Raw genomic sequence first — 15,279 nt, 5'->3', positions numbered from 1 at the left:
GCAAGCTCACCCTCGTCAGGCAACGCAGCTTCGAGTTCCCGCGCGTACTGGGTAGCGACCTCAGGATCCTTGAGCCGCTCCAGATTATACCGCTGCGGGCGACGGTACCGGATCTTGTTGACCTCAGACAGGCGTTGGCGCAGCTTTGCCACCACCAGGTAGTGGTCCGAGTCGATGTCCGCGCCACGGTAGGTTCTGACGTCGATTATGTCCGAGAAGTGCCGACCATCGATGAGAACATGGTCGATTTGCGTCTCCGTGTCGTTTGGTGATCTCCAGGTGTACTTGTATAGGGAGGTGTGCTGGAAGAAGGTACTACGTATGGCCATGTTTCGGGAGGTAGCGAAATCGATGAGTCGTAGGCCGTTCTCGTTCGTCTGCTGGTGAGCGCTGAACCTCCCAATAACCGGTCTAAACTCCTCCTCCTGGCCAACTTGAGCGTTCAAGTCGCCGATGACAATCTTGACGTCGTGTTTTGGACACTTCCTGTACTCGCGGTCAAGAAGCTCGTAGAAAGCGTCCTTGTCATCGGCGTCGCTTCCCATGTGCGGGCTGTGCACGTTGATGATGCTCAGGTTGAAGAATCGGCCCTTGATTCTCAACCGGCACATTCTGTCGTTGACTGGCCACCACCCAATCACGCGCTTCGCCATTTCACCCAGCACGATAAAAGCTGTCCCCAGCTCGTGTGTATTGCCGCCGCTCCAATACATAGTATACCCACCGAATTCTCGGTGGTCCTTCCCCGTCCAGCACACCTCCTGCAGCGCCACGACTTCGAGACCGCGGACCCGCAATTCGTTGTGAAGAATGCGGTCGCTCCCATCGAAGTTGAGGGACCTGCAGTTCCACGTCCCGAGTTTCCAATCCCTGGATCCCCGAAAATCGGGTCGGCGATTGGATCGGCTCGCATCTGGAGCTCTCTGCACTACGGTTTTACGGCGGGTGCGTGTAGCCATCACCAACCCCCTGTCTCGCCGGAGGACCGTCGTGCCGGTACTGTTTAGAGTCCCACGCCGACACAGGGACTTTCAATCAGCCGCCCCTAACCTGGGGTACAGACGCTGTTTCGAGCCGCCCCTAACCTGGGGAACAGACGCTCGAGGGGGGGGGTCCTAACTCTACCTGCTGTAAGCCGCCCCTAACATGGAGAACAGACGCTTACCTCGACGATGGAGTAGGACACCGGTTTCCTTGAGCCGCCCCTAACCTGGGGAACAGGCGCTCGAAGAGGGGGGGGGGGGTTCCAACACCCGCTGCTGTCAGCCGCCCCTGACCTGGGATACAGACGCTAACAGCTTGCGAACACTCGAACTCCTCTTGATTCGAGCCGCCCCTAACCTGGGGAACAGACGCTCTTGGAGGGGGGGGGGGGTTCTTGGTTGCGGCGGAGGAGGGGGGGGGGCACTTCACTTTTTAATTCAAAATAATACTCAAAAAAAAATTTAAAACTTTTCTCCGTTTTCAAAAACAAATTTTGCACACTCCGCGTTTTCCGTGCCGCGCACTTGTGTTCGTTTTCTACCACACTACACTACTGCCGTACACCACGATCAACGTGGTCGAGGGACGACGACGACGACGTTCTTTCAAAGGCGCCCGGCTGCGTGTATTGTTTTTTTCCTTCTGCTGTTGGCTTTGGCCCGTGGCCGATCACAAATTCGCGCACTAATTGCAGCCAAATTAACGACCGGCGAGCACGGATTTCACCGGCGTCTGGATCACTCAGTGTTCCGACGGTAAATACGGCCACTTCGCGACGTGGGACACTACGGTACCGCGGGTTTTTCGACGAATTCCGGCGGAACGGTCGGGAGCTGCTCTTCACTCCAGCGCGCACACACACCCCTATCCTATGTTTATAGGACCCATTCAAAAAAAAAAAACTAAAATTGCATAGTAGACAAATAGTATTAATTACAATGATGTTTAGTACAACTTAATCTCGTCCATTGATTATTCATGCACGTCCTCTTTGTAAGATTTCAGCAAAGCTGACGCGCGTCTGAAATTCTCATCTTCCGCACTGGCCAGAGCCTGCAACTGAATCAGCAATCGCCGTCCCAGCGAACCGTTCAGCTGGTTGTTTTGTTTCATCAGTCCGTACAGCACTTCATAGCCGCGCACTGGTTCAAACTTCAAGTCGATTGCTTCCAAGAAGTTCATCGCCAAGTTTGCATTTTCCGGCTGATTTTCGTAAACTTCCGTCACCACATGCTCGTACGGTAATCCGTCCAGCCCACGGAAGTCCTCTGCAGCATCCCTGATCCTTCCGGCTCGCACGTTGGCAATGCACAGTCTAATAAACGCGGATCGACTTCTGGCGCGTTCTTTCTCCAGCAAGGAAATGTTGTCGTCCAGTTCACTCTTGAAGTTTTGCATACCGTTGCGCAGCTTTTCGACCTCTTCGCGATAGCTGTCCTCGACATCACGCTTCAGGTTGTCTATTTTACGAAGTAATCGCTGAATCTCGGTCTGGTAGCGGGCCTTGGCTCTTTCGTATTGTGCCTCGGTCATGGAACTTCGGTCTATTGATTTGTAGTCACGAATCACACTTTGCACGGAACCGCGGAATGTGGCAAGTTGCTTGTAACATCTGTCACGGTTCGCTTCCTCCTCGTCAAATCCCGATCGTGTGTCGATCATCACGGACTGCATGGCGGTTTGCATGTTCTTGGTGAGCTGGATCAGCTCCTGAATTTCCTGATGTGAAACCGTACATGCTCCAAGCGGTGAAAAGCTCTGTCGTCTCACGCGGCCAATCGTGGCACCAGCTGCACAGTTTACGGCCAAAATTAAACCAAGAATAAACGCACTAACGATCATCGCTGCTTCATTCGTCAAACTCAACTAACTGTGTTGTGTCCTTTTTTACACTCTGTCTGTGGCATTCTTATCTGTATAATTATTTTTACAAGCCAACGGTCAGATCGATGAGCAGAGCAGACTTGAGAGAATTGTTTTTTTATTTTAATCTTTCGAGGGATTCCCCCGGACTTGGAACCTTACTATTCGCTTTATTTCTACTGGAAAGCATTGTATTCCTAATGTGTTGCTATTTGATGTGTTCTTGAATTCAAGCTTTTTTTGACATGAGGAACAAACTGAATATCAATGACCAAATCACTATCTCTACAAGTGAATAGATCCAGCATCTTTCTTTATTTAATTCGTCGCACAACATATAACATGCATTTGATAGCGCGCCCCCAGACTGGGGTTCACCATTTGATAATTTGAGCGATGCTGGCAAAATTTCAGCTCAGTCGTTGAACGAGCTTAAACGAGAACAGAACAGTTTGATACAGCATGGAGCGCTTATTGCCTGCTGATGTTCAGCACTTGGATGATCCTGGAGGACCACCGATGGAAGTGATGTCAAAAATTCTACAAATTGGCGGTGTTCGTTATCAACTTCTTTTTGTAAGATCGGCTGACGCTATCCGGTGCTACAAATATGATCCAGCCTTGCAAAAGTGGCATCATTTGTGGAATAAGAGCAACGTTTTTGCCGAAACTGACGAAGTGAAATACTGTCCTTGGATCGTGAGTGAGGATGGATTCGTTGTTGTGAGAAATTCAACGGGGATCCACATCTTCAAATTGAACGAACAGCTAAGAATGGAACTGCTTTCGTCTGACGGCCGGTATCACGATGTTTATAATTGGAACAGGTCTGCCCATTTGCTGTTATTTGGAAATTTTTATGCCGATACGAGCAAAATTGGCATAATTAGTCGAAATGATCGAGGTGAAATTTCGTTCGAAGCGGTGATTAAGGAACAAGCATTGGCTCGTTCGCAGCAGCCTATATGGAAGATGGACTCTGATCCGCTGATTGGGGAACACTGGAAGGACTCTGGCACTGATATTTCGTTGGCATTCGTGGATTCCAGCAATCAACATGCGTTCACGATAAGAACGAGTGAAAAGCTGGAAATATTCAAGTTTGGAAAGAATCACGTCGTGAAAAAAGTGTTAGAAAGCAACGTAATACCATTCTCAACTTCGGATGACGACCGGGTATTCTACGGAAAGCTCTTTTCGGATGTCAACCCCGTACGTGACGTTCTACATTTCAATAGTACTGGGATGACCGTATACAAGTACGATAAATCATCGAGGAACTTTGTCGCTACATTTTACGGACCTCAATTCTCAAGGAAGCGTGGTTGGACTGCTGATCATCTTGGATCAGTGATGCTGCATGATATCGATCGTGATGGAATCGATGAACTGTTTTATAGTGGACCGTCGGGATTAAACATAGTTCGTGTGTCGGTGAATATTGATTCGTCAAACGCATTATTGAGTGATAAGGATATGGATGTTACTAATCGGCATACAAAAGGTGTAGCTGTAGTTGACGTTGATAATCGAGCAATTGTTGTTGCCTTAGGAAAAATCAGTGTAGCTTCATTTACATTGCAGTTGAATACCAAGGAAGAGACGAATCTTGAACAAAATGTTATCGAAGAAAGTTTCGAGCCAAAAGGAGCAACACAACCGATTTCTCAGATTACAGATGCACCTCCGTCAGTCCTTTTTCTACATGATCAACTTGATTTTAAGGAATTCTTACATCCAAGAAATCCTCTTGTTGGAACATTGGATTTTTCGGTGCCACTAATTAAAGTTCCCAGCACTTTTGGGATTGCAATAACGCAACAAATCGCTTTTGAAGAATATAAACCAGCAGATGTTTTAGGTGCAGGTTGGTCCTTACCAATCGATTGTATCTATATCGAACGTCGAGGAAGTATTTTTCCCGTTGATCACGATTATTACCTTGTGAAGGGTGGAGCTCAAACAGAGTTGAAACGTAATTTTCAAATGAAATCAAACGAAATTATTTCATTTTCTCTAGATGGTTCGCCAGAAGTGGAAATAAAGTTTCATAAATCACAGAAAAGATGGATTATAAAAACAAATTCTGAACAATACTTTTATGGATCGCTTAACAATGTCGATTGGATTCAGTGGGAACCAGGATCTGAGGATTGGCCTCTGGTAAACAGTGGGATGGCAGTAAAAGCACAACCTTCAGTGTGGTTTCTTGCTATGAGACAAGATCAGCATGGAAATTTTTTGAAATATATTTATTCACCGGATTATGCCAAGCTTTCTTCTGGGGAAAGTTATGCTCGAAGATTGAATTTGTTAAAAATAACAAGTAACAATGGAGATTCAGTCAGATTTACTTACAACATGCAATACAATTCTACACTCTTAACTGAGTTTTTTGTACAAACGTCAGTTTACACACAAAAGGTGAATTTGAATTATGAATTGATTAAATCTTCTCCACGTTTAACTTCTTTATCTCAAGTAAACATTCCAATTTTGAAATTTAAATATGAAGGTGCTCGAGGTGAAATGACAGAGATTCAATACCCAAATGGTTTGATATCTCAATTCTCGTACAGTTTCATATCGTTTCCAGAGGCTTTGGTTGAGAATAAATTCCAATCTTTTGCTGATATTCAAATTACCTACGGAAAAAATTACATGTTAATAGCTGGTAAAACTGAGGTAGGCCAAGTTCACATTCAAGCCAGGGATGTTGTTGGCTCTGCCACAACACAAATGTCGGGTCTACTGTTTCCAGCTTTGGGAAAAGAAAGTGTCACCAAATTTGAAGTTCTAACAGCAGATAACTTTTTTATCGTATTACTGTATCACGAGAAGCATAAAGAGCTTTGCCTTTTCCGGCAGCAATCGAAAGGATGGTCTTCGGAAGCATCTTATATGAAACTTGCAGAAAACAGCAAACTTATGGCTGGAAAATCGTTTATTACTATCCGTAATGGCAAAAAACTTGGTATTCTACAATTAGTGAATGATAAGTGGGACGTTAAGCCAGTTTTGAATAACCTTGCCGATGATGCTATTGTACAAACATTTTCCTATGCTTATGTGGTTCACAATAACTTTGAGCTAACAATTGGCTTCCAAGGTGAAGATGGAACCTGGATCAACAAACCCATACCAGTTGTTGGAAACTTTCTTCAATCAAGTTTGCTGGTTTTTGACCAGTTCGAAACTGATCAAGCAACAATTGATAAACTGAAAGATTTATTCAAGCAAGGAGTTCTGCAAACACATCACAATGCTGTTATAGTACGAAGCTTGAGTCTTCAAGATTCTAAACTTTTCCTGAACCTTCACTTCCGAATATTCAGCAGTAATTACGAGTTAATCAATCAGGAAACTGTATCAATATTGATTGAAGATTTGAATGAATATATACTGGAACTTCCACCCATGCAAGACAATTTCTTCAAAGTGGGATACGAAAAAGTAAATGGAAAGTTTAAACTTAAAGTAAAACATCACACGGGCACTGTCCTGGATGAGGTTAAACGGTTGAAGGAACGAGTTGAAGACGAAATTCGCAAACATCCCCACGCCTCGGAGAGTGAAAAAAACAAATATCGTCAGGAAAGTTTCGACAAACTGGACAGCGATCTCCAGGAAGTGTACAAGAATGTTACCGCCGGAATACCTTTTGCCCTTGATCCAGCCAAGTTTGGTGTGTTTGTCAGCCACGAAAACATTGTTGCAGCTTCACACAAGCTTGAATTCGATGGTTATCGCTGGAACAAGGTGAAAATTCCAGAAAATGAAATTAATGTTGCGAATTTACAAATAACATTAGATGACGATTCTGTGTTGTCCAAAGCAGGAAAAAAGGAAACCTTCAAATTTCTTCGTAACAATAAATTACTGTGGGATACCAAATCAATTCATGGAAATGATTTAATTTTATCATACCCGGACTATGCATGCGTTCAGAAACCGAACAGCACAGGAGTGATTTTTACATTTGAAAATAAGAAAGTTCATCATTTCTCAAGCGATGAATTTATCAGCAGAATGAGTAACCATTTGGCAATTATTACAGCCAATGAAAACGGCACAGCAACTTCTGTGAAACCTGTAAAATCGTTTCTCAATTACCGACAAAACGTTATAACTAGACAAGACATTATCCATACTGAGAACGAGAAGCAAACTAATGAATTTGTATATGATGCATCCAAAGTTACGCCTTATTCAGACGGATTTGCTTTCACTCAATCAAAAATTTTACCCGGTGCTAACCCAGGACTGTACGGTTGGTACGAAGAATCATTTGACTTGATAGAAGGGAAAAATAGCACAAAAGTTATTAAAAATTCTAAAGCGAAAATTGTTAAAACAATTAAGCAAGAGGAAAATTCAAATGGAAATGAAAAAAATGATGATGACAAATTTTTAACCGATCGCTTAAAACGACGTGTTATCGTTGACTTGCGCCCATATCGTTTATCTCAAGAAGTTATTTCGTACTACGGTTTCGAGCCTTTTGAATCCAATCGAATTGGTTCAACGAACAACAAATGGAAGTTCGATGAAAATCGCATCATGCAAGAAAATTCAAATCATTTCCTTAGACTTTCTTCCAATTCTCAAATCTCTGGAACATTTTCTCCAAAACTGGAAAATTTATCTTTTGTGGTGTCAAGCTGGGTACGTACTCAGCTAAGTTCCATTATTTCAGAAATTCTCACGATGAACATACTTTCCTCAAATGGAATTATATTAAAACAAATCAAAGGATCGAAACAATTTAACATTCAAGACTGGTGCTACGTTGAGGCTTCATACCAATCATCTCCGGGTGAAAATGTCCATATAATTGAAGTTAGAATAAAAAATCCTTCTTCGGATTTTCTTGATGTTGACCATGTTCGTTTTAATCCACTGAGCTTCAACTTTGAAGCTAATCTGTACGATGCTAGAAGTGGAAATATTCGTGCCATTTTGAAAAATTCTGGAATGTTACAACAAACACTGTTAGATCCATTTGGAAACATAGTTGCAAAGGTGTCCGAAAGTGGATCGATTGAATCCTTCACATCTAAATCAAGAAATTCACACATTAAAAAACACGACAATTCAAACTCAAAAGTCGAGATGAAGCCAGCTCTGGGTGAAATTGTACCGGTAGGTGTTTCAAGGGTTAATGAAACTTTGAAATATTCTCCAAACACTTTCAGTTTTCGTTTCCTGTATAAAGTTATTGATAGCGGGAGCATAAACATAACATTAAATGCTACAACATTTGAAGTGATGGGAAATGGGAAGCAGGTTTCGGTTAAAATTAACGATTCGACTTCTATTTCTATAGATTCAGAGGGTGAAATCGTTGTTCTTATGACTAAATTGTATATTGTGACTTGGTATCAAGGACATATTATTTCAGAAATTAAAAGGATTTTGAGCTCAAATTTTGGTTCTGAGCTTAGAGTTCATACCACTGGACAAGTGTCCATTTCGCAATTTATGTTGATGTATGATCCATCAGTGCATGTTTTCTATTTCAATAAACTCGGCCTGGTTATTCAAGAACTTATTTTGCAAGATCACAGTAGCGTCAAAATAAGGCAAATTGTTTATGATAAGATTGATAGACCGGTCCTAAAAACTAAATGGACAGAGGTAATAAGGGAACAGAATATGTTGTTGAAATATGATGATAAATTTCTCATGAATGCTAGTAAATTATTATCAACACGTAAAGCTGAAGGACTAGTATCTGATTTAAACTCTGACTGCGAAGGATACCCATACACGTGGGTTACCTATCGGGATGATCCACTTCAAGAGAAAGTTGCTACAGGCCTTCCTGGGAAACCATTCTCGGTAGATGGACCGTACAGCGTAAAATTTGGATCGAATCCCAGCGTGTCTTCTATAAGGAATCTTTTTCCAACAAATAAAGGCTTTAGACATGAGTTTGAGTTAAACTCGGGGGGATCACTAACTATAACTGTTTATGACAAAAGTAGCAATAAAGTCACGGAACTAGTAAAAGTAATAAATCACGATCATCGGTTGACTACTTTCGAATACGATAGTAATAATCGTTTACTGCGGGTGCTTCCACCAATGTACCATTTTAAAGCTAAAACACTATCTAAAGCCGATCCTTTCTTCGATCAAAAGCTGACCTTGGCAGAAATTAAAATGCGAGATAAATGGGCCAAGACGTACGCGTACGATGCAGAGGGACGTCTAGTGGAGCAATCAGCTCCGGACTCCGGGACACAACGTTACATGTACACAGAAGAGGGATTGTTAAGATTCATCATAAATGACAGCCAAGATGTTACTTTCTACACATACAACTCTCTAGGAGAAATTGCAGAAAAAGGTTATTTGAAAATAACATCGGAAGAGCTTCCCCGTTATTTGGCCAATAATAGTACTTTACCAAAGACAAACAACTTTGTAGTATACGACCGTGGTGAAAATGAACTTGTGTCTTCTATCAGACATCGTGTACAAAAGTCCAGAAAAAATGTTGAAGGTTTGATCGTTACTGAAGCACTGCATTTTGATGAGAAAGACCAGTTGCTCAACAAAATTTTTATATCTGCTAATAACTCGATGGCAATCAATTACGAATACATGAATGGTAGATTAACGAAAATCAACTATCCATTCGGTGTCAATGGAAAACCTTTAAGAGTACGGTATGATTATAACGTGCACGGAAAAATTGAGTCTGTAAATATGGGAGGTAAAACACTCGCATCGATTCAGTACACTCCTCACGAACAAATCAAGGAAATACATTTTGAACCGCGTAGTCGTTTCTCATACAAGCGTAAGTTTAACTATAACGCTCCAGGATATTTATCATCCGTTCGGGATAATTTCTTCTCTGAAACCGTGGATTACATTTCAGGAAGTTACGGAGGCAAATCCTTCGGAGATGGTACAGTGTCTGCTGTGAGCTTCAATTCCACATGGCATTCCAAAAGTGATGTTGAATTTATCAAACTTGAACCTAAACATTTCGTTTCCAAGGACACATCGCTTGAGCAGGCTAGTTTGTGTCTAAATGCGTTGGAAAATCTAGGTTTTCTAGATGATCTCCGAAGACCCCTTAAATCGTTCTATCCGGCAACCGAATTACGAATGCCACTTATTTGCGGTACTGGAAGCAGGGCTAATCATATTGCTGCAGTGTTGACGAATGTAGGATTTCCCACATTCTACGGCCATCGTTACGATTACGAAAATCACAAACAGCTAATAAAAGCGAAATATTTTCAAAGCAGTGACGAAGTCACACTTGATCCTCTGACGCAGCAATCGTTTTCCAAGTTGATACCGGGATTAAGTGTTACTGACTCCAAAAACGTTTGGGATTCTTTAAAATCTGCAGGATTTATTATAACTGATTGCAGCAACAGCCAAACGTGTCATGCTTTGCCGGGAAAGCCGCTGTTTCATCCGACGATAACGCAGCACATAAATTCCGCTTCCCTTGAGGTGCTCTTTGCAGGAGCAATCAAAGTTAGGAAAGATCTTCCGCAGTCTGTTTTTTCAGCTGTTTGCAAAATTTGGCATGAGCACGATCTCGTAAATCGTGACGAGTTTTGTGATAAGGTTTGGAAAGAGCTCCTGTCCCAAAGCTTTGTGGGATCTAGATCTAACAAGTCTACGAAGGCTCTGAACCCAGAGCTTAAAGCAGCGTTGAAAAATCATTCTAGATTTTTAAACGAAATTGTGTCCACACTGTATGAACACTTTGCTAAAGGATTAGGCAACTCGGCTGGTGACATCCAATCTTACGATACCGATGCAAACGGCAATCATGTGCACTTTTATACAGGATTTAAAAGATATCGCTTGGAGTACCAGGAAAATACGAACAAAATTTCCAAAATCTTCTGCACTGATCTTGCAACAGAAGAAATGAGGGAAAAAGAGTTTGCTATGGAACACGATTCCGAGGGAAGCGTTACGAAAGCAACTCATAAAGGTATAGCCAATATTTCGTATGATCATTTGAACAAACGAGTACAACAAATTGACATGATTGATGGACGACAAGTTTTCTTCCAATATGACGTTCGGGGAGAGAGGATACTTAAAGTAGTGGCAGATCATAATGGGCAAATATTGAGACAAAAATATTACATTCGTGATATTAAAGGAAAGTGCTTAGTGGACTATGAAGTAACACACTCCCAAAATGGTGCAACACATGTCCGTAGTACTGCGTACATATTCTCTGATAACGTTATGCTTGGTTTCGTACGGGATGGTCAGTTCTACAGCGTCTATTCTGACCACGAAGGGTCGATCCGGTTGATGATCAGGAACGGTGAAGTGGTAGCGGCTTACGATTACCTACCGTACGGACAGTTGCTTCGTGAGTACAATACTGATCCAGATGCAGCAATTGCTTACCGATATACAGGACAAGAGTGGGACGAAGAAACAAATCTTTACAACTATCATGCCCGGTTGTATGATCCTGAAATTGGACGATTCTACCAAATCGATCCAAAGGAGCAATATCCTAGTCCTTACGTGTACGCTGGAAACTCCCCGATATCTCTGGTAGATCCAGATGGTCAATTTGCGTTTTTGATTCCCCTGGCATTTGCTGCCGTTGGAGGTTACTTGGGGGCATCTGCCGCAAACGGATCGTTCAATCCGACAAAGTGGAAACTCAAACCTACACTTATTGGTGGAGTTCTTGGAGCCGTCATGGGTGGCTTAGCTCCAGCTGGGATAGGTGCATCGTTTACCTTTCTGACTGGAACTGTAGGATTATCCTCAGTGGCAGCTGGATTTGTTATTGGCACTACTGCTGGAGGTTTTGCCTTTTTGAGTGCAGCTTCTGCCAACCAAAACTGGAATCCTTTAGAATGGAACTGGTCTGATCCTGCCACTTTTAATGCTTTATTTGGGGGAGCCGTTTCAGGAGCAACGTTGTTTGCTGGTATCGGAAACGTACACAAAAGATTCATAAGTCTCGCTGGAACGGAAAGAATTATATTTGTCGCGAGCGTTGTCACGAGTACTGCTGGAGTAGCCCTTTATGCTGGCGCTATGGCAAATGATGGAAATCTGAACATTTTTGAATGGAATTGGTCTAGTCCCGATACCATTTGGAAAGTTACGATAGGAGCAAGTTTTGGAATGCAGGTGTCAACCAAATTGCATGAAATCGAATCAAAAATTCATGGCCATCTCAAGGACCTTAAACAGCTCATAAAGTCAGGACAGAGTGGTGATATGAAAGTCTTTTTGTCTGATGCCAAATCATACTTTAAGCAAACCCACGAGTTACTAATCGAAATTCAAACAACCTTAATTAAAAACGCAAAATTAGTAGTTCGCCAACCGTTCCTTCAACTCGTCAGCTCTTCATCTAAACAGTCTGATGGAGTGATTGATGCTGTAAAATCTATTCTTTTTGAGGTATCGAAATATGATGGAACTCAAGGCATTGTTACGGAATTACTCCAGAATTTGGATGATGCTAAACCATCGAATCGGCACTCCATTGAAAAGCGTAATGTTGATTGCTGCCAACTACAAGTTGTGGATAACTTTCAACTCAAAGACCATCCATATGCTTCAAATTCAGGTGTACCACTGTTTTCCTCAATTATCAATGATTTTATGTCAACATTGAATAGTTATTATTCAAGCTTTTTCCACGTACCAAATACTAACAAATATTGCAGTATAAGTGTAGGATTCCAAGCAATTCCCGATCAATCGAAACATACGTTTGTACTTCAAAACTGCTACCACTTCAAACAATCTGATGAGTCGATCGTTACCAAGTGCTTTAGCATGAATTCGCAATACACCGTTTTTACAAAAATTAATCCGGACGAACGTATCGTTGAAGACTCCTACTCCTTCTGCAAACCTATTGAGTTCAACGGAAATGCATCTGTAGTTTGTGATGGCAAACAAAGTTCTTTGGTTTTCACCCCAAAGCCCTCCGGTCTTGGCTTGGATTACATAAACGGATGTCTTATGTTAGCCATGGTAGCACCTGCAGCGTTTAGTAGCATCAAAAACTCCATTCTTAATTTTTCTGCACAGTTTTCGAGTAAAACCAGAAAAACAACCTCACCACTAGTTGAAAACACAAATGAATTGATCAAAAGATTTGACTGCCTCAAAGGTAAACTAAAAACGATTAATTCAAGGAATGTGCGGTGGATCAACAATGTAGTTGAAGATTTGAACGAGGATATCTTAAGTTTTACCAAAAACGGTGATGTTGAAGATTATACCGCTTTGTTAGATCGCTTAGCAGCAGTTGATGAAGAGTTAACAGAAACGATTAAGGTGAAGTACTACCGTCAGATGTTTGATACTTCAACAAACACTACAGGGCCATCATTTGAAAATAATCACACCTGGGCATCCTTTCAGACATTTGACATTAGGAGGGAAGCTATTATCGAACAATTGGCTCTGGAATGTCTTGACATAATGCAGTAAGAAGGTTTTTTTTATTCACATATAGATTAAGAATAAATTATCAAAATAGAATCTTGTTATGAAATTTCTTTCAAAAGAATTAATTAATATCACATTCCCTCTAAGAAAGATTAAAATATAACTAATCATCTTCTCAGCTTCTTGATAGTATTCTGTAAAAGTGAATATATATTTCCAAAACTCTATTTTTAAAACTAAGGTAATGATAATTTTAATCAAACTGATAACACCAACCAACAAAATTTCAGCGCAGTCTTGCGCAGGCCAATTTTAGAACATCATAAAAGGTGAAGTTTAGCACACTGTTATTACTTTGATGCCCAGATTTGCTGTTTTTTTATTATTATTAAGTTTTTCAAAAGCCATCACCAACCCATGTCCCTGAACACCCTATCAACCCTATGCCAGTCAACCACTTGTCAGCTGTGCTGGGTGGTATAACCAAGGGGTACGTTCGCAGTGTTCTGCTTATCTGGTCGAGCAGGATTTTCCACTCACGGGCCAGAGCTCAGTCTTTCTTCGTCTACGGTGGTGAGCGGTTCGAGATTTTCCTAGAGGCAGCAGCAGTACCAAGTGTCCTCGCGCGACTGCTCCCCATAAAAAGGAATCATCCAGCAATCCTCCTGCTTTCCCAGCAGCCTGTTCTCTCATCCATTCCTGGAACCGACACCCATCGTCGTGTGTCCCCGTAGGTTTCAGTGAGAATTTGCTGTTTTTGCAGAAAGAAAATATACTGCAGCCAACATCAGTAACCAGCAAAAGGGCTGATTGGGGGGAGAAGAGCAAGCAAAAGTGGGCGAGGAGCAATTGTGCTGAAAAATTAAGTGAAATAAGTGTATTATAAAGTGGATTCTCAGACATTTATTTACGGGATCAGGAGTCCATATATATCGCAAATAATTTGATGAAAAACTGAAAGTGGATCTATGAAAATAGTGAAGGATTGGGCGAAGTCGTTTTGTGGAAAGAAAAGTTGACATATTTCGGGACCTGAGGGGACATTTTGGATTGCATAGTGCAGTTTGTATGGTGAAACAATAGAGGATTATTGCAAAATAGTTGCGATCAAGTTTAAGCAAAACAATTAGAAAAATTGTTACAATTGTGTTAGTGCATTTTTCAAGTGGTGTCAGAAGATACAATAAGTAAAGCGAATTAAAAACGGTATACGATAGATACCAGCTCAAAACTAGGACAATATGTTGATTAAACTCGTAAAAGAAGATTTTCCGTGTTTGAAAAATGGATTTATATAACAGTATCTTCGTTTGATCGAAATTTTCCGAATTTATTTTAGTAAGGTAAGTTATTCATTATTTCTCTCAACCTTTACATGTAGTGGTTTCATGTTTGCATCAGACGTCATTTTGCATAATTGTACAAGTTTGTGTGGCCAATAATATCTGAATTTTGCTTGGCAATACATACAATAACAAGCGCATCTTTTTTTCAAAATCAAAATATTTGGTCTCATTTCTTCTGTCAATCGTTTTCGCATTTCTTTTTTCTTATTGCCCCCATGTCGACAACAAAATGCTAATTATACACACAACCAGTGAGTTCTGGGGTGGTGAGTTTTGACTTTAACTGTGTTGGAGTAAATTTATTTCTGCTCGTAGCGTATTATTACTGGGGCTGCCCTCATGTATGGGTGAATTGCGTGCAACAGCAGAAGGAAAATAAAGACCGAGGGATTCGACAGTCAACTGTCAACAAAATCAGCTGTCAGAGGAACTCACCAACCACCCAACTCATCTGCGAGAGAGCGAGCGAGCTGGTATAAACCAGCTGAGTGTAGCTCCTCCAGCAGGAGCTCCATCAGCATTTCCCAGCATTTTCTCTTTGTGGTGGTGTATGTGTCGTTAGGAAATCCAGAATTGGAATTTTCTTTGATTGTGCTGGGAAATACTTGGAAACAGACATAGATTATGTCTGTAATTTGTGTTTTCACATGGAAAAATTATG

At 41.5% G+C, this 15,279-nt stretch overlaps 3 protein-coding genes across 3 annotated transcripts in view; 2 read left to right on the top strand and 1 right to left on the bottom strand.

Annotated features, from left to right (window-relative positions):
- Positions 1–1,882: 1,882 nt before the first annotated feature.
- On the bottom strand, positions 1,883–2,859 carry LOC120421725 (uncharacterized). The gene has a single exon (XM_039584973.2). It carries the CDS (start codon positions 2,824–2,826, stop codon positions 1,957–1,959), a length of 870 nt encoding a protein of 289 aa, XP_039440907.1. The 5' UTR covers positions 2,827–2,859; the 3' UTR covers positions 1,883–1,956.
- A 396-nt stretch (positions 2,860–3,255) lies between these two features.
- On the top strand, positions 3,256–13,365 carry LOC128093007 (uncharacterized). Its single transcript, XM_052708368.1, has one exon. It carries the CDS (start codon positions 3,310–3,312, stop codon positions 13,312–13,314), a length of 10,005 nt encoding a protein of 3,334 aa, XP_052564328.1. The 5' UTR covers positions 3,256–3,309; the 3' UTR covers positions 13,315–13,365.
- A 465-nt stretch (positions 13,366–13,830) lies between these two features.
- LOC120420821 (uncharacterized) overlaps positions 13,831–15,279 on the top strand; it is a 69,826-nt gene continuing 68,377 nt past the window's right edge. The window contains exon 1 of the mRNA XM_052708369.1: positions 13,831–14,615. The gene's annotated coding sequence lies outside the window, so the exon portion shown is untranslated. The remainder of the gene's footprint in view (positions 14,616–15,279) is intronic.

This window comes from Culex pipiens, chromosome 2 (assembly GCF_016801865.2).
Source record: "Culex pipiens pallens isolate TS chromosome 2, TS_CPP_V2, whole genome shotgun sequence".
Lineage (NCBI taxonomy): Eukaryota > Metazoa > Arthropoda > Insecta > Diptera > Culicidae > Culex > Culex pipiens.
This window is presented reverse-complemented; position numbering and strand designations above follow the sequence as displayed.